Source organism: Pteropus alecto, unplaced genomic scaffold, assembly GCF_000325575.1.
Source record: "Pteropus alecto unplaced genomic scaffold, ASM32557v1 scaffold7, whole genome shotgun sequence".
Classification (NCBI taxonomy): Eukaryota; Metazoa; Chordata; class Mammalia; order Chiroptera; family Pteropodidae; genus Pteropus; species Pteropus alecto.
Genome location: NW_006494614.1, coordinates 45,322,261 through 45,340,766, shown reverse-complemented (window position 1 = coordinate 45,340,766; position 18,506 = coordinate 45,322,261). Strand labels below are relative to the sequence as shown.

Genomic DNA, 18,506 nt, shown 5'->3' with positions numbered 1-18,506 from the left:
GAGGGCATCTTAGGATTCAGAGTATCCTGCCCTGCTGCACAGAAAAGGGATGCTCTCCACTCTCACAGAACTCCCTATACCTTGTGTTATCCCTTTAATTCAGGAGTCAGCAAGATAGTAAATATTTTAGGCTTTTCAGGCCATGTGGTCTCTGTTATAACGACCATTGTAGCAGGAAAGCAACCATAGTCAATATGTATTAGCTGTATTACAGTAAAACTTTACCAAAAAAGCTGCTGTTACAAAAACTGCAGTTTGCCTATTTTAAATATTAATAGTATGAATAAAAGATGCTGTGGTAAAATAAATTTGAGAAGTCCGCATATCCCTATCTTAGAGATTCACAGTTCATCCTTTTATTTTAAAACTTCTCAGTGTCATAGGATAAAAAACAAACATTTATCTCTATTTTACATTGCCACCTTTCTTTTCTTTTATAAAACAATGATTAAGCTCCCTCAGAATGATAGTCCTTTTTGTAATCTTGGCATGTACCTATCTTGAGAACCTTTGTTTTACAGATAAGTAAACTGTGTCTCTAAGGTAAAGAGCCCCTCAGATGGCTCCTTCTAGATGTCTGCAAACCTAGACTCCTTGTCTTCCCTCACGGTATCTGCTTCTCCTCCTATGACCACCTCTCATGATTAACTCCACTAGAAATTTGGAGGAATCTGCTCTAGACTTCTCCCTCAACTGATTCGTACCCTCCCTTCCAATTAGTTTCTAGTTCTTATCAGTGCTACCTTCCCTATTTTATTTCCACTCCATCTTCATTGCTACTTATTTCCCAAGTGTTTTTGACCACAAAATTAGTTTCTCATGGAACATACTGAGGATATGCAGGTGGATAAATGACATGATTCTAAGGCGAGGACAGGACACCTTTTGTTGTGCCTTTGTGGCAACTCACATATCCTACTAACTCATCAAGGACGTGGCACCAAGCCAGAGCTGCAATGGGAACTAAGAGATTTGTGGCAATATGGCAACTTATTTCTACTTGGGGTTAGGATAGAAGAGACCCAGGATCTTTAGGACAATGGGATTTTAGTTCATGAAAAGCTCTTCATTTTTAACTTTCTGATTTAACAAAATAAGAAACTAAGGCCCAGAGACTTGGCAATAGCCACAGCAAATTGGGGGGAAAGCCCAGACTGAAGCCTAGATCTCTTCTCTTCCAATAAAGCACCCTTTCCAGTCTGCCTCCTAGTCCCTTCTTGCAGAAACAGCACCATGTTGCTGAAAAGGTTCTTGGTGAGCATCTTGTAGGCGAAAGACCTGAGGCCCCGAGAAGTTCATTGATGTTTTGGCCAGACTAAGTCAAGATGGGGACCAGAGAAAGAATCCCCAGCAACACCCATTGGGGTTCCAAAGCCAAAGTCCCCAAGGCACTGTGTCTTTAACTTAGAAAGGAGAAGTTCCTATAAAGACTTGGCCTTTCTGAGCCCCAGGAAACCCTTATATAGATCCTTAAGTCCCATAGAATCATTCATTTTGTGGTTCTTGTTCCCATCATTCAAGTTTTAAGTTTTTCCTGTAAACATAGGATCTGACTCTCTTTTCCAGAAGATTCAAAAGCAGCACAATTTGTTGGAATGGCCGATTGTGAGATTCTTGGGGACTGACTTCTCAGCCTTACCCCCAGCTTTTGTTCACCCTGCTGAGGTACCTACATGGCCTGGGTTCCAGGTGTATATCCCTGACTTCAGGCCCTCAGGCAGAGGTGGCCCTGCCCCAAACCCTAGGAGGGGAGGGAAAGCCAGCTCTGTAGAGCAAAGTTTTTCAGCATCTCAGAAGATGAGGATCTCTGCATGGTGTTTTATATGGAGTTTTTGGAGTTTTCACCTTAAAACTTGGCAGGGAGGAAGAGGAACATGAGGAAGGGAAGTCCAAAAAGGAAAAACAAGGGAAAAACAGAAATACAGAGTAAGGGGGAAAGCAAGACAGAAAGATAGAACAGCAGAAAATATTCTAGGTACTGAGGAGGAGACAGAAAAACAAGAAGATAGTGCAACAAAGAGCAAGTGAGCCAAGGGTCTCCCATCTGTGCGCCCCTGCCTCTCACAGCACGTAGCTCAGAATCACAGACTGTCTGAGCTGCAAGGGTTCCTTAAGCAATTCCATCTGGATCCATCTATTATTTTATAGATGAGAGCCTCGAGACTCAGAGAAATAAAAGGTGCCAGAATCACACATGCAGCCCTGTGCACCAGGACTGAGGGAGCTGCCTCTGGGGCCAGGGCTCTCTGGGCGGAGCCCTGTTCTCTGTCTGTTCTCATCTGTGTTTCTAGCCTGGATTCAGCCTATCCTTGTCTGGGGAGTCGTGACTGGAGCCTGCTGCCTTCCAGTGATGCTGTTCTGCCAACTAATTGGAAGTCTCTCTTATTGCCTTGGTACAGGATATACTGCGGGGACACCATACAAGGTCCCACCGACCCAGAGTAATACTGCTCCACCCCCCTACTCCCCATCACCCAACCCCTATCAGACGGCCATGTATCCAATCAGAAGTGCCTACCCCCAGCAGAATCTGTATGCCCAGGTAGGTACATGTGGAAGCTTGGGCCCACCTCTTCTGCAGGTAAAGGAGCCACCAGCCTGTGTGGGGTGGGTGTGCGTAAGAGAGAGAAGGAAGGAGAGTTCATGGCTTTGGCCAGCTGTCACTGTTGCGTCATTGAAACAATATCTCTGCAGTCCCTCACTCCACCTAAGCTCCTGAAGGTGGGGTGGGGGTAGGGGTGACACATGAGGGCACTTAGGTTAACTGAGTCCAGAATGTCAGGGGGGCATGGGCCCTTGGAGATCATCTAGCTCAACTCCTTTTTATATAAGTGTGGAAGCTGAGACCCAGAGAGGGGAGTGACTTGTTCAAGGTCACATAGGGAGCTATTGGTTGAGTCAGAATGAGACCCCTTCTGTCTTAAGCATCTCCTCTCTCCCCAACATTGACCTTCCCTTAAAGATAAAGTCTTGCAAGCTTGAGTGGGGAGGAGATAAGTGCCCAGCCTCTGCCACCAGTTTCCTGTATGACCTTGGGCAAGGTATTCTCTCTCTCTGTGCATTAGTGCCCCCATCTGGGCTCCTTCAGGTAGAGAATGTGTGCAGTCTGAGGGGCTGGCTATATGGTAGTGATTATATGAGGCTTCAGCATACACATGGCACATTTTTCTGGAGTGACAGTTCTATATGAGGTTTAAATAATGAAGAGAACACTTTTTAAATTTAAAAAACAGCTATATTACAGAGTAGAATGTGAAACTTAAAAGATAAAACAACAGACTTGAGAAATTTTTCTTGTTTATGGTAGACTGCTTTGCACTATGCTGTCGGACCTTTGGGATTACAAACTCACATTCTGAGTCTCTTGTCATTATTTAGTAGAAGCGTTTGAGAAGCTTTGGATTAAAGTGATCCAGGGGCCCTTGTTTGCTCCCCGCAAACATCAGGAAGCAGCCACGTGATCCAGGCAGTGAGAAATTCTCTCAGACCATTGTCTCCATTCTCAACCTATTTTCCTAAAGGGAAATAGGTAGTAAGAGACATCTAGGGAAATGCTCTGCATTTATGGCATTTTCCCAATATGTAAAGTGGCAGCATTCACACCGGTTTGACACTCCCACTATTACTCCTTTATGTGTATGTGCACAGTGCTCTGGAGTTCACCACCCCCACTCACATCGTTCATTCATTCATTGTGGTTCCTACCTTTACATTTTAGGCAGCTTATAGAGCACATTGCAATAAAATATACACACACATTTTTTTTTGGTGCCGAAACCTAGGACCAAACCATAAAATACATTTTTAAATGCTAAAATCATTGTTGAGGGAGTACAGCTATTATCCCATTAAATCGTGCAAGCAGCCTTAGGAGCAAGGCAGGACAAGTTTAGAGTGTTATTTTTCAGAGCAGAAGCTGAGCCCAGCATTGAACTCTCCATAGTCACATAGTAAGAAGCAGAGCCCTGGCTGGGGCGCAGACCCTCTGTCCCTGGGCCAGTGCTTTTCTGACTCCAGCCCCTGGGCCTCGGACTGTTACTGTTAGGAACTGGGCTGCACAGCCAGAGGTGAGCAGCGGGTGAGTAAGCGAAGCTTCATCTGTATTTGCAGCTGCTCCCCAGCGCTAGCATCACCACCTCAGCTCCACCTCAGATCATCGAGCATTAGATTATTACAGGAGCACCAGTCCCTGGTGCCAAAAAAGTTGAAAATCACTGCCTTAGGGTCTGGAAGAGCAAGCTCCCCTCCCCTCCCCACATTTCGCCCCACCTCTCTAAAAGCCTGTGTGACCTCAGCCTCTCTTCCCCCAGGGAGCCTACTACACACAGCCGGTATACGCTGCGCAGCCCCACGTCATCCACCACACCACGGTCGTCCAGCCCAACAGCATTCCCTCTGCTATCTACCCGGCACCTGTTGCTGCCCCCAGGACCAACGGCGTGGCCATGGGCATGGTGGCCGGCACCACCATGGCAATGTCTGCAGGTGAGGGCAACCACTGTATCAGTGTCCATCCCGCTCCTCCAGGAACTCATGACAGAGTGGAGAACACAGTTATGGAATCGACTGTAGCACAGCATGAGAAATCCTGTGTCTAGGGGTTCTGGGAACCCAGAGGAAGGACCTTCTAAATTTGACTGCAGGGTTGAGGAAAATTTCACTAAGGAGGGCATATGGAGCTGGGCCTTAAACGGTGAACAGAGGCTAACCAGAGAGATGAAACAGGGAAGGGCAGTCCAGGAGGCAAGAATATCACATGTTCATAGGACGGAAATGGTCCAAGGCACTTAGAAAACGGGTATGAAGTTGGAAGGGTGGCTGGAGTAGTCGGCAAAGACCAAGTGGTAAAGAGATTATCTTTAGGCAACAGTGAGCTAGCAAAGGGGTTCAGACAGCAGAGAGATGGGGTTTGGTTTAAACATTCTCTTTGGCTGCAAGGTGGAGGCTGGATTAGAAGGGGAGAGGCTGGAAGCAAGTATGTCAGTGGGAAGGCTGGAGTTTAGAGGAGTCATGGTGACGCTAGAACTCTGGTAGCAACAGGGTTCCAGAAAGGAGGGCACGGTACCTGTTCAATAATGTAAGGCATGGGAAGAAGGAGGAGTCCAGAACGACCCTTCTCCATTTCCGGCTTACTCCAAAAATGAAACCAGAGCCCTGCCCCTCAGGAACCTTGCAGAAGCGGGTGGGAGAGACACCAGAAGAAGAGCGGGTTTAGGGACATTGTTAAACGAGTTGATATTGCAAAGAAGAGCATGAGAAAGCAAAAGGGCTATGAGCCTTGGATCCTAATATTTAAAGGCTCAGCTGGGTCACCTTTTGAGAGAATTGCATACCAAGGGGTCAAGTGGGTGGGAGTTTGGGATTTTATTCTGCCCCTAATGTAAGGAGTTGTCAAGACCTCTCATTCCCCAGGTCAGGGAGCTAATGAATATCCACAGCGAGCTATTGAATATGCCAACCTCGTTGTCCAGGTCTTGGAGACCAGTTGCCAATAGATCAGACCCTTAGAACTAGGTTGGTGGGACACAGCCACATGAACGAAGTTACTGCTCACTATGATGTTTGCAGTGAGAGGAGCATACATAGAAGAGTGAAATGAGGCCACTGGAGAAGAGTGTCCTTGAGCATCAGAAAAACTTTCCCTAAGGAGATGAAACCTGGCAGGGTGGGGAGGGGCCGCCCTGGTTTATGAGCAGGCAGGGAGGCAGGGCCCCAGGCCAGGAGCAGCCGCATGAAAGCTAAAGCTTCATTCTTTTCATCTCGGATGGCCTCACATCAGCTTTACTTTTCTCTCTGGATGCTCAGGTACCCTGCTGACTGCACCCCAGCACACCGCAATTGGGGCACACCCTGTTTCCATGCCAACATACAGGGCCCAAGGGACCCCTGCGTACAGCTATGTGCCCCCGCACTGGTAAAGCCTGCAGCCCATCCAAGTGAGTGGGGCCCAGGGTGGGAGAGGCAGGAGGGTGACTAAATACCGGAACTGCTTCAAAGCCGCTGATTTGGTCTGAAGCACAGGTGTCAGCAGGGCAGTTACCAGTTGCTTTCCTGCTTCAGCTTCAGTAATATCACTCTTAATAATAGCTGTCACTTTACATATATTCTAGATACTTTACACGTTATCACATAATCCTTATAGCTCTGTGAAATAAGGATCGTTAGTTCTATTGTACAGATAAATACGTATAGTTCAGCATCACTTAACCAGTAAAAATTAAACTGGGACTTGAACTCCAGTCTTCTAGTACTAAATTCTATGCTCTTTATTGTACAGTCTTCATACTTTTAACTGTGAGCCTTATTCTTCAAATAAATCTTACTTCAATCAGACTTTGGCTCTGATTGAGACCAGGTGGAGACCTTGGCAGCTCCTGAGGCAGTGCCAGTGAACCACAGGGCTCCTGGGATATCACTTTGAAATCCTTTGCCCTACCTCCTCAGCTCCCCTGCCCTCCACCTCCTCCAGGAGCTCTTGGCACTGGACAGGAAGCAGGCAGCTTCACTGGGAAGGCACAGAGGGCTCCCAAGTTGAGGGGAGGGCGTCCAGTGGCTTCCCTGAAGAGGCCTTGAGAATATCACTAATGGCTTCCCTCTTCCTCCCCCAGATCTGGAGTCACATTGTATGCAACTACTCAAGTCTTACACAGGTGCTGGAGCAGTTCCCTAGCAGCACCACCTCTATTTGCAAGAAGAGACAACGGAAGTGCAAGGGTCACTTTATGCATCTTTAACGGTTTTGATTTTTATTTTTGGTTTTTGTAAAAGCTGCTTTTTCTAATCTCCTGCCTCTCCCCACTTTCCCCTTCTTAGCCACTGCCCTTCCGGCTCTACCCGCCTCCTCCTGTATGACCAGGCACATCCTCTCTGATCTTTCCTTCCTCAAGCATCCAGTCCCCGATGATCCTGTCTAGTGGCAGGTAGAGAGTGGGGTTTATTGCAGTGGTTCAGCTGAAGGCATGATTTCCTTTAAAGAGCATAATAGCTGTGGCTCTCGGGTCCAGGGTGGGAACTCAGAGCTGTTCAGTAGGCCACATCTCTGGGGGATTGTTTCTTTTATTTTTCTCAAGCAAGATTAGTTTAGGACATTACCATGTCCTGACACAAATGAAATGTCTTCTGAGAACCATCGCAACAGACCAAGAACAAAACCACCTGATTAGGTAGGAGTGTTCATAGCAGCTTAATACCCCGGGTAGGAACCTGGGGAAACCAGATTCATTCTTTGGGAGAACTTGGGTGGGGTGGGGTTGCGGGGGAAAGCACTATGGGAGGGAAGAGGGAGAGAGGCGCTCGCCTGCTGGCTTTGGTTTCTAAGGTCTCTGGCCAAATTGTCTGGGCCTAGACCTTCTGATTTGCACAGTAATGTAAACTGACCTGGCACTTCCTCAGAAGGTGATTTTGACCTCAGACCTGCCAAGCAGCTGCATGGTGGTGAGATCCCAGCCTCCCAAAGCCTTGGAAGGACAGGTGCCCTGTGTAATCTAGATCTTGGCCTCTGAGCCTTCGTGGACCCACTCTGACGAGGAGCTTCCTCCTGATTAGAGTGAGAACCTATGGCATTTCTCTCCTTTCTCTCTGCTCTTCCCAGTGCCAGGGCTCACCCATCTGTCCCTGGGACTGGCAGGCAGGCCAGGCTCTTGGTTACCTTTTGCCATTCACAGCCAAAGTGAAGGAACCACATTCCAGGTGGGTGCTGGTGGCTCTGAAGGTCAGTATAGTGAAGGAAAAGCAATAGCAATAAACATTTCATAGACTCATGGAACTGAAGGGACCTTAGCAATCATCTCATCCATTCCCCTATTTGACAGACGAGGAAGCTGAGGCCCAGAGAAGAAGAAAGGACTTCCTTAGACCTCACAATAAATTAGCATTAAATGCAGCCTTCCTACCTAGGGGCATGTTGCCCACAAAAATTTGCCTAGGGACGGATTGGCTTGGTTTTGTAAAAATTAAGTCAGCAGTGCCCATACCTGGTGAGCTCTGGGACAGTATCTGGGCTTTTGTTTCTGCTCTTTTCCTCCCGGACTTCAAAGGCAGGGGTTGAAGACTGGGCAGAGGTCACATGGGGGCAGATGGCAGGAACAGAAATTGCAAATGAAAAAGTAGCATTTGGAAATTCTGTGAAGACACCTGGAAATTTCATCCTATACCTGATTCCAGCCCTAGGAGGAGCAGGTGGGCTGGCCAAAAAGCAGTCTGTGCTTTTAGGACAGTAGCCCCTCGTCTTGAGAGAAGGGTATGGATGGGACCCAGGAGACATGGAATCTCCTGGGAGAAAAGTGTTCCCTGGGTCAGGAGGTTCTGCTAGTGTCAGCCAAGAGCTTGGCTGTCCGGCACTGTCCCCCTCCACCCAGCACTTGGCTGGGCCAGCAGCCCCTCTAGTGGGGGTTGGAACATTTTACTGTACAAAATTGGATCATTGATAACATTTGGGACTTTTAATAACTCTCTTCATTTTAAATTCATGCAAACTTGGACCTACCCCTACCTCCCATGTCTCCCTAAAGGAGGAAAAAAAATCAGGAACCCTTGGGCCAGAAGGACCTCAGAGGCTGTCTGGCTATTCCCAGGAGGGCAAAGCCCATCAGCATCCTTAACCCAGAGCCAGGAGTTGGGTGGGCCCACCTTTTTGGTCTTCCAGGGACTTGTAGTACCAGTAAGGAGAAGCCTAGCTATTCTAAATGGTCTGTTCTGGGGTGCTGAAGAAATTTATGTTAAAACAACAAAGTTTTCCAGTGTTAATCCATTTTTTGCAAATACCTCCTCCTCTCTGGTTTTGTAAGGATGGGTGAAAGTTGTTTTAGATTGTCATACATGTTTGGAAAATGCCAAAATAATAATAGGAAACCTTCGCATTTGTTAGGTGCTTTGTAGATTTCAGAACACTTCCCAGCCTTTAATTTACTAGTCGAGAGGGAGAGGAAGAGAGAGAACAGGGTCAGTTACTACACCCATCTGACAAGTAAGGATACTGGTTCTAGAAGGAACTTGCCCAAAGTGAGCAGAATGCTGGCATCCTGACAGGCTTCCCTGAACCCTGCTGCCTCCATATGGGCTAGAGTAGAACCACAGAGAGCAGGGGAAAAAGAGGAGACCTAGGAATGACCTTGTTACTTTTGTTCTTTCTACACCAGTAAGTAAAAACTAACATCTAGTATCTTACAGTTCACAAAGCGATTCCACATCCATTCTCTGATATAACCCTGTGAAATAGATTATTTCTCCCATTTAATCCATGAGGAAACTGAGACTCAGAAAAGCAAAGTGACTTGCTCATAAGTGGCAGAGCCACTCGAATGAATCCCAGTCTGTCTGCTGTCTCTTTCTCTCCAGGCTGACTGAAACATCTATGCTCTGCACCCTCTCTTGATCCTAGTATGTAATTCAAGATCAAAGACAAGGCCCCAAGGCATAAACAAGGGGCAGAAAGGCTGTGGTCTGGAAGAGCCCAGGCCTAGCACCTATTTTTCAGTATGAGCACCGGAGCCCCAGTTCAGCTGGCCTCTCCCTCTTGCTTTGATGGAGATCCACAAGCCTGGCCAAGCTTGGGGAATCATTGCAAAGGGACTGAGCCAAGAGAGCAGGGGCAGCAGTGTGCTTCTGGTAGGATGAGCACACCTGGTAGGCTCACAGGTATCTGCTGGGCATCATCCAAAGGTACTGGGTGGCCCAGTGGTCAAGTTGGACAGAAGGTCAGGGCTGGAAGGGCCTTATCATTATAGGAAGGCCAGCAAGCCAGAGAGGACAAGGGGTGTGCCAACATAACAGTGAACTGCAGTGCTGGCACCCACATGCAAACCCCTCTCCCCACTCCACTGCCTCCCCAGTACCACCAGCTTGGTGGTCAGGGTTAGGGGTATAGGTGGTTCAAGTTACCAACCTTCTTCACTCCTGCCTCCTTCCTCTCATTATCCTTGGGCCTAGGAAGCTGGAGTGCCCCCAAGTGGTGAGACTCTGAAACAATCTGCAACATTTTGCAAATTTTAATTTCTATCCCATGAGAAAGGACAGTTGCTGCCGCTCTTCTCTCCTGGCAGTGACCCAGAAGTGATATCCCCTTCCCTAAACATTGAACAAGGACACACCTATCCAGAGTGCTTTTTGTGTACAAAGTCCTTTGACATTGCCAAAACACCCATTTTATAGATGGGAAAAAAGTCTCAGAAAGCTTAAGAGACTTGCCAAAGGTCACACAGCTCAGAAGAGGAAGAGTCAAGATTTGAATTCTTCAAATCCTCTGCTCTTTCTGCTGGCACCTGCTGGGTCTGAGTGGTAGGCATGAAGAAGGAATAAGCTGCCTGTCCCCCCCAGGGGTGAGGACCAGGACTTAGAGGGTGCACGGTCCTTACTCCTTATCCCAACTCTTATCTCTGGTCATCCAAATTGTTCCAAGTTTGAGGTAGCTTACTCCCAGAGGTTTAGGGGTGGTCCTTTGGAGGGACTTGGCTTTGTTCTGAATGGTCTTCAGAAATGAATCACATCGGGCTTAAAGTAGGGCAGGCCTCCTGGTCACCAAGTTCTGGTGTCATTGTGCAGACAGGATGGCCAGAATCTCAGTGAGGCACTGGCTTAGCCAGGCCTGGAGACCTGCATATCAGATTCTTCAGCTCTGCTCCCGCCAAAGAGGGAGGGCCTAGAAAGCTTGGTTCTTGGTCATGGTTACAACATTCTGACTAGATTAATCATTTAGATGTCACCATGGCATCTCTCCTCAATTGCAGTTAAAAGTACATAGCAGCTCTGCTTTTCTAGCTTGTATTCTACCACATCACTATAGCATATGTACGTTGTCCCCAGCCAACTGCCAAGCTTGGAAATCTGGAAGGGTTAGGTCAGGCAGTGGAGTGAGCAAGGAGGAAGCATGTTGCATGCCGGTGCACAGCCCTAGGGGATTCCAGGCCCAACCCACCTCCAGAAGCAGGATCACAGTGGAAGAAACCCTGCCAGGCTAACATCAGATTCCACACCTGAGCCTCTGAGAGCAATCTCCTGTGGGCATGCCAGACTGGCTGCAGGATTTGTCCTTTACCTTTCCTAGAAAACTAATTTCTGAAATTCTAATTTCTGAGTTTCATGGTTCCAGGGTCCAGCCTTCAAAATTCCTGCAGGCCATCTTCAACATTCCATAGCCAGCCTTGCCTGAGCCAGACTCAGGTCCCACTCCTTAGTTTCTTCAGTGGGTATTTTCATCTTGCATGCTGTTGAGTCTAGCCCAGTGACCAAATGAGAAACACAGGAGTTAGGACTGGCTGCCACAAAGCCTGAAAGGGAAACTAGAGCTCTTGGTTGCTGTGGCAGTTTGAGGCCCTCTACCCATTCCATTCCTGGTAGAGGGGTATTTTCTTTCCTGAAGAGAACAGATACAACAGCTTTGCAGATAAGTACCAGCCCACAGGATTCAAATGGGTGAAATCATCTTTGAGCTTGACCCAGCAAGACCAGCATCTCCAGGCTCCAGCCTTTCTCTTCAAGCCTGAGAATTGGAAAGAGTTCTCGAGACTGTCCAGAGACCACCTTCTCAGGTCCACCAGTTTATCTGGATCTGTGGTAGGACTCAAGCTTCTCCTTACCAAGGGGAGTTAAGACCAGGCCTCTAGCAACTCGGAGTTGTCTTTAACAACCTTTAAAGGCCCAAGGGCCTGTCCCCATCTCCTGACTAAAAAGCATCTGCATTCATTTCATATCACATGACAGAAACGTGTTCTCATGGCATGTAACATCCCTGTGAGAGTGTTGTATATGATTTTGTATTTTTTAATTCATTTTAATCTACAGGTTGGAATCTAATTTTTAAATTTTATTGGAACTCACATTTTAAAAGGAAAAACATTTAAAATAATAAACCTTTGACCAGTGTCTTCCAAGTAGTTTGATCAAAGAACTTATAGGTGTTTTCAAAACAGCCTGGAGTATAAAGATTGGAAAGCCCCATGGCCTCGCTTGTGTGTATGAAGTGTAAATCTGGTTTTGTTGTTTTGGATTCTTTTGGGTTTTTATTTTGTTTTGTTTTGAAGATCAGATAGTGATCACTCTGAAAGATTGAAGCCAAGAATTTGTAACTATGATATTTACTGTAAGCTGTAGAACATTCAATAACTATTAAAAAAAAAGTTTCCAAAAAAAAGTCTGGGTGACCAGACTGGTGGTTCTTGGGGCAGGGGAACACAGACCACCTCCTGGGCCAGTGAGTTCCCTGGGCTTCTCCCCAAATTGATTCTAAACTTTAAACCGGTCAAGTTACAGCTATGCCACATCACCCCCGAAGGCTTAGCAGAGCTTCCCTGGGACTCACAGTTGAGGGGCCTGGAAAGTGGCCATCAGCACCTGGACTAAGGTGTGTGATACAGGAGCACAGGGAGGCCATGAATGATGAAGGCTGATGTCTACTAAGTGCCCACCACGTAGCTAGCACTGCATTTTATGCTTAGTAACTCTCGTAATCCTCACAGCATGATGGGAAGTAAGCCTTGTTATTAGCCTTGTCCTCAATAGGGGACAGCTAAGGAGGATAAGTACCTGGATGAAGGTTACAGAGCTGGTGAGAGGCAGAGTTGGAAGGCACACTTTGGTCTGACTCCAAAGCCCAGGCACCAAGCCCAACATTCTACCCACCCCAGAGGAGGCAATGCCTGAGCTTGCTTAAAAGGTAAACTTGTTGGGTGGGAGACCAAGGGAAGGGCTTGGTACTCACAAAATGACAGTCTTGTGGTCTCGGTCTGAATAATCAAGTGCTGTTTTACACCATCTCTCTTCTCCCCTCTGGGAAAGCCACTGCCCAGACCCTTCTTCCTGGTCATCATGGCCACCATTCCCTCTCAGGGCCTGGCCTTTACAGTCTACTCCTCCAAGTATTCAACATCCTCAACAAGAAAACAGGCCCAAAGAGGCTAAGTGATCTGGCTCACACTAGAGCTGTAATTAAAACTCGGGACTCCTAACTCTCCAACCCTTTCCACCAAACCATGCCCTGTGCCTCCGTAGGACCCTCCCGTTTCCCCTTCTCACTTCAGACTCCTTCACCGTCCCTTGATGCAGAAAGCTGTCAGGTGTGGGTGAGGAGAGCACCTCTGGCCACAAGTAGTGCCAGGGCTGAGGACCAGGAGCAGGCAGGGAGGCAACCTGAGCACCAGCACCTGCCATTCTGACCCACGGGGGAAAGGATGTGGATGAAGGATGGTCAGCCCAGGGCCTTGCCCTGCCCTCCAGCTCCCACCCCTGCCAGTGGCCTGGGCCTACCTTGAGCTCGAGAGCTGACAAGGTTGCCAGGATCCAGAGGAAGCAAGCCTGGGAGGGTTAAGCCAGGAAGACTTCCAGGTGAGGGTGGGACCCTGAAGGCCAAAGGCATCAGACACACCCCCTACCCTGATTCTTCATCCCCAAGGGGGCAGATGAGGAAACTGAGGCCAGGGCCATTCCGTTCTCTTCCAGCAAACAAAATTGGAGGGTGGAGGGGCATCTGGAGGGGAGCAGTACTCATTATCCCCAGGCCTAGCACCTAAGTGGGAGTGTCCCTTACTTGGCCTGGGAAACCCATTCCCAGGCTCCACCTGGCTGGCATCTGGATGTACCTTGCCCCAGGTGAGAAGGCATCAAGAGAACACGTCTCATCTTCATCCCAGTATGTCATTTAAGTCCTAGGTGAAATGGAGTTGGCTGAGGGAACACCAAGAAGTCAAACCCTGAAATACAGCTGAACAGCTAGCAAATAGGACACCAAGTGCACCTTGATGGCCCCTGGGAACACTTCCTCGGGAATGCCCACTAGTCTCCCAAAACAGACACCCTGTTCTAGACTTTGGCAACCTTTGGTGCTCCAGAAAATTAATCCTGATATCCAGCCTCTGTCTTCTTCCTTCCCCTTTCCTAGAGCAGGTAAAGTTTTGTCTGCTGGGTCCTCAGAGGTGCTCTTCCTTTTCTGCCCATCTGAGAAGCCCCAGAGAGAAGCCTGTGGCATAGAAAGGTAAAAGGTGGGAAGAGGTGGAATCTCAAGGCACACCTGCCCGGCATCCCCTCAGGGTGGTTTTCTCAAGCTGTTGCCCAGGCCCCTGCCATGGCTTCCGCCCAGGAGAAAGACCTGTCCTCCTCCCGGCGTGACCACCACCTGCTCCCAGCTGCAACAGGCCCGGGACTCACACAGGAGTCCCTTTCGAGACCTACTCAGGTGCCATCAAATGTTGCTTTCCGGTGCTTGGACCTCTTTCCCATTAGCTTTCAAATGCATCCCTCTCTTCCATCTTTAAAGAATATACCAAACACCAAGAAAACCCAGAATCAGAAGCCCTCTCTCCCTGGAGTCTAAGATCCCACCAGCTATCGGAGCTCAATCCACTGAGACCTAGCCCTGCTCTCCCTTGTGGTGACTTCTGCTACATCCCTGTGTCCACAAACCATGGGACACTGCATTCTTCCTGACCCTGCAGCAGCACCTGGCCTTGTGACCCACCGTGCTACCCAAACACTTGTCCTTCCCTGGCTTCCAGCATACTGCACACTCCTGGTTTCCTTCCCACCCCGTTGGCAGTGCCCTGGAGCAGGCCTAGAGTCTGCCCTGAGCCCTCTCCCTGGAACTTGTCCCCTCCCAGTCCAGTCCTGGTGTAAATGCCCACCTGAGTGCTTCCAGATGTTCTTGTAGTCCAGATGTCTCTTGAGCGCCGTCAAACATTCAGATGCCTGGGGACATCCCATGGGGCTGTATCACAGATGCCCCCAGGACCGCTGCTCCTCTTACCCACCCAGCTGGCCCAGCCGGCCCTAATCCTTTGACCTACATCCCATTAACAAGCCCTGGCAGTTTTGTCCTAGGAATTGCTTGGATCCATGTTTCTCTCTGTCACACCCATGTAGCCTGGCCCCCAACATCTCTTGCCTGGATGTCTGCAACAGCTTCCTTATGGAACCCATGCTCCTGTAGCTCCTCCACTTTCCACACACCAAGAGCAAGCTGACCAATCATGCCTTTCCCCTTTCTACGCACTTTAGAAGCTCCTTGGCGTCCCCGGCATAAGGCTGATGGCTTTGGAGAACTCACACGCTTCACCCGTCTCACACCTAAGTTAAGTTAAGAGGGTTCTACTTCCAGCCTCTCCAACTCCTATTTCTGTTGATGTCTGGCCTTTGCACATGCCGTTCCCTTTCTGTAGAACATGATTCCACTTTCTGTAGCCCCTATATGTCTTACTTACCCCATCCGTCTTCCAGGCTCCACTTCCTCTGGAGCTGTGCTGTCCAGTACAGGAGCCACTAGCCACATGTGGCTATCGAGCCCTTGAAATATGCTAGTTCATAATAAGATGTGGTTTAAGTATAAAATACACACCAGATTTCAAAGCAGAAGTAATGGCTCATAATTTTTATACAGATTGTATACTGAAATGAAAACATTTTTAGATATGTACTGGGTTAAAAAGAATAAATTATTGATATTGTTAAAATTAAGTTCACCTGTTTCTTATTACTTTTTTAAATGTGGCTACTAAATTTTAAATTACATACATGGTGTACACTACATTTCCATTGGATAGCACTGCCTCTAGGGGGGCTTCAGTGAGAACCAGATGAGGTGAGGGGCCTCCTCTGGCCCCACTTCACCTGCTGTCAAACAGGAGGCATTGTGAGGGGAGGGATGACCTGTCCTGCTCATGGTGCCGAACCCAGAGCCATTCTGTGAATGGACAGATGACCTGGAAAGAGGCACAGGAAAAAGAAGCTCCTTATGACACCACTTTCCTACGTTTTATTCAACAAATGGATGGGGATGGAGATGCAAGAACAGGACAACAGCAAAGTTCCAATAAATAAGAGAAATGGGGATGGTAGTGGGGCCCGTGCCTGCACAGCTCCACATAAATAACCAGGTTGCTGAGCCAGGGTGAAAACAGGTGGGGCAGTCGCCTGCACTGCCCAGGCTGGGGGACAGATGCACCGACACCACAGGGACACAAACCACCTCGGCCAGAAGCACTTCTCCAGCCAGTCACACACCCCACCCCCGAAGCTCCTGAGATCTTGGGGGTGGCTGGGCAGGCTGGGGCTCTGTACTACAGCCCTGCCCAGGTCAAGTCTATTTTTGCAATTTCAATAAAAACAGCAGGGTGAGGGCAGGCACATGCGTTAAGCCCCTTCTGTGGGCAGAGTCATGGATGGGCAGCCCCATAGGGGCCTTGAAGGTGGAAACCCTGGAAGCAGCAAATATGGGGCCAGATAAAGCTACTAGTGGGAGGAGTGGCAAGGAGTCAAGCTCTCTCCCAACGTGACCCAGCCCAGAGCCTGCAAGGAGCTGGAGAGGCCCTGGGCACCGAGACTTCACAGTCAGAAAAATTGGGACCCAGTGATGGCCAGGGACTTGCTCAGGATTAGAACCCAAGAACTTAGCCTCCCAGCCCATGGCATTTTGTTGCCCCTTCCCTTTATAGGTCCTGCCAGAAAGTAAGGGGTAGGGGGAGTTCACTGGCTCTAGGACCTTGTACAGAGGCAAAAGATGGTTAATTACCAAGGTGGGGGTCCAAGGGTGCCAAGCAGAGGGGTCCCTTCCCACCATCAAGGCCTGGCCTCGCTTAGTGGTACAGAGGATCCTGTGGGCTCCTAGGATCTGGCCAGGACACGAGGTCAGGGGCATCCTACATGGAAGGAACTAGGTGCAAGGGAGGGGCTTTCAACCCACTCCTGTACACGGTGCCCACTGGCCCGCCTGCCTCCTCACTGGGGCAGACACTCCCACCTCCAGGCCTTGGCCTTTGCTGTTTTGTCTGCTGGGCCATTGCTTCTCGATCCTCGCAGGCCCAGCTGCAGCTCTACCTCCTCCAGGAAGCCTTCAGAACCTCCCTGGGCAGGGCTGCAGTGTCCTCAGACAAGACAGCCCTTCAGATGACCAGGTTGCTCTCACTTAGCCGGACCACATAGCGGTTCTCCTGGGGGACGAGAATGAGGGTTCAGAGCTGAGTCAAAAGGCTTCTGGGCTTCAGGAAAGTGGGTCCTGCCCAGGGACCCCTGCACTTCCACCCTTGCCCCATCTGCAATGGGGGCTGGCCCAGATGCCAACGGACACCTTCCCTCATCTGGCTCTCACCTCGGCCTTCTTCTCTGCAAGGGGCTTTGGCCACTTAGTATGGCTTCCACCACTTCCCAGCAGTGCTTGCTGCTCAGTGGGGAGGCCAGGTTGTGGGGAGTCAGTGAGATCACCCCCTGAAGGTCCAGCCTCCGTGATGGTCTTCACCTCAGAGGCCAGTGAACTTGTCCGCTGCTCAGGAATTCGGGCCACGCGGAACCTGTGAGGAGATACAATCATCCCCCCATTAGAGGGAGAATCCCAGATGGAGAGAAAGCAGTGTCTTCCAGGGTCACAGCAAGTTCATGGATCAGAGCCTGAGTCTTTCCCATGTTCTCTCACCCACAGATGAGCCCCCAACACTCCAAACCCTAGATTGTAGGTGGACAGGTTCTTGGTCTGAGGGGCCCCAGGTGTAATAGGGGCCAGGACCCTGCCCTGAGGGTGCAAGGGCTCTGTGAGATAGCACAGCTGGGTAGACCTGACTTCTCCCTGGTCACCCCCACTGCCCAGAGAGGCACAGTGAAGCCAGGAAAGGTGGGACCATCATGAAGCAGGGTTTTCGAGGCTCAACTTAAGGCCCTGCCCTCCCCCACCTACCCTAGCTGTCATGTCTCTCCCTGACTCTGCTGCACCTGTGCCCATCTCACCTGCCCACAGACAAGATGGTGATCTCGCCCTGGCGTCCTGCCTTGGTGCTGGCCCTGGGAGCCCTGGCCAGGTTGGGCAGGGGTCTAGGAGTGGGAGTAGTGGCAGCTGCAGCTTCAGGAGACAGCAGCACCTCGGGCCACTTCTTCTGGCTACAACGGGAGCAGCAGGGGCCAGAGAGTGAGGCTAGGCCCTGCACGGTGTGGAGATGGTGGTCCTGCGGACAGATGTGCGGCATGTTGGGGAGTTCGGGCGGCAGCCTGCAGAGGGCACAGGTAGCAGTGGTCACTAGAAACCAGGCCCAGGACACCACAGAAGGTAATGAAAGGGAACAGGGGTGACAGGAGAGGGAACATACCCAGTGGTGAGTCCCCAGGCGGTAGGCTGATTATCTGGGTGTGGGCCCTCCTCGCCCACCTGCCCACTCACCTGGGCATAGGCCTGTGGTTGGTCTGTATCAGCTGTTTGCTGTGATACTCTTTCAGCAACTCCTCCAGGGCTGCCGCATTCTCTGTAGGCAACTGCAGTCAGAACCTGGCTCTGGGCTATGAGGGGCACTCCCCCCAGACCTCCTGTCCCAACACAAATTGCCCCTCCCTACCTGCCACCCCCTCTTGGCCTGGGCCACGTGCCTTTTCTTCCACTCCCCCCTTCCCCATAAGGCGAGAACATGAAGAAAAGGGGCAGCCACACTGGTCAGAGAGGGCTAGGCTGGTCCAAGGTGAATCAGCAGGATGGGCAGAGCAGGGCAGGATCTGACCCCTGAAGCTGCTTCACAGGCTCTGGAAGGAGACCCTCCTTTCCAGGGAGC

At 49.8% G+C, this 18,506-nt stretch overlaps 2 protein-coding genes across 12 annotated transcripts in view; one reads left to right on the top strand and one right to left on the bottom strand.

Annotated features, from left to right (window-relative positions):
• FAM168A (family with sequence similarity 168 member A) overlaps positions 1–11,932 on the top strand; it is a 159,055-nt gene extending 147,123 nt beyond the window's left edge. For 5 of the 6 annotated variants that reach the window (XM_015600347.2, XM_025042780.1, XM_006926596.3 and 2 more), the window contains 4 exons: positions 2,400–2,542; positions 4,311–4,485; positions 5,806–5,936; positions 6,609–11,932. In XM_015600347.2, the coding sequence (XP_015455833.1) occupies positions 2,400–2,542; positions 4,311–4,485; positions 5,806–5,918 (431 nt within the window). In that variant the 3' untranslated portion in view covers positions 5,919–5,936; positions 6,609–11,932. The remainder of the gene's footprint in view (positions 1–2,399; positions 2,543–4,310; positions 4,486–5,805; positions 5,937–6,608) is intronic. The other variant, XM_006926598.3, reaches the window with a different exon arrangement.
• Positions 11,786–18,506, bottom strand: part of RELT (RELT, TNF receptor) — a 22,767-nt gene continuing 16,046 nt past the window's right edge. For 4 of the 6 annotated variants that reach the window (XR_003044462.1, XR_003044464.1, XR_003044465.1 and 1 more), the window contains 6 exons: positions 18,125–18,206; positions 17,698–17,955; positions 17,069–17,267; positions 16,721–16,910; positions 15,186–15,278; positions 11,786–14,673 (listed from right to left, as the gene is read on the bottom strand). Coding sequence is in view for 1 of the 6 variants with exons in the window: in XM_015600345.2 (XP_015455831.1) it covers positions 16,863–16,910; positions 17,069–17,267; positions 17,698–17,955; positions 18,125–18,206 (587 nt within the window). In the remaining 5 variants the exon portion in view is untranslated. Of the gene's footprint in view, positions 14,674–15,185; positions 15,279–15,337; positions 16,911–17,068; positions 17,268–17,697; positions 17,956–18,124; positions 18,207–18,506 lie in introns of those variants that run through there. The other 2 variants (XR_003044463.1, XM_015600345.2) reach the window with 2 other exon arrangements.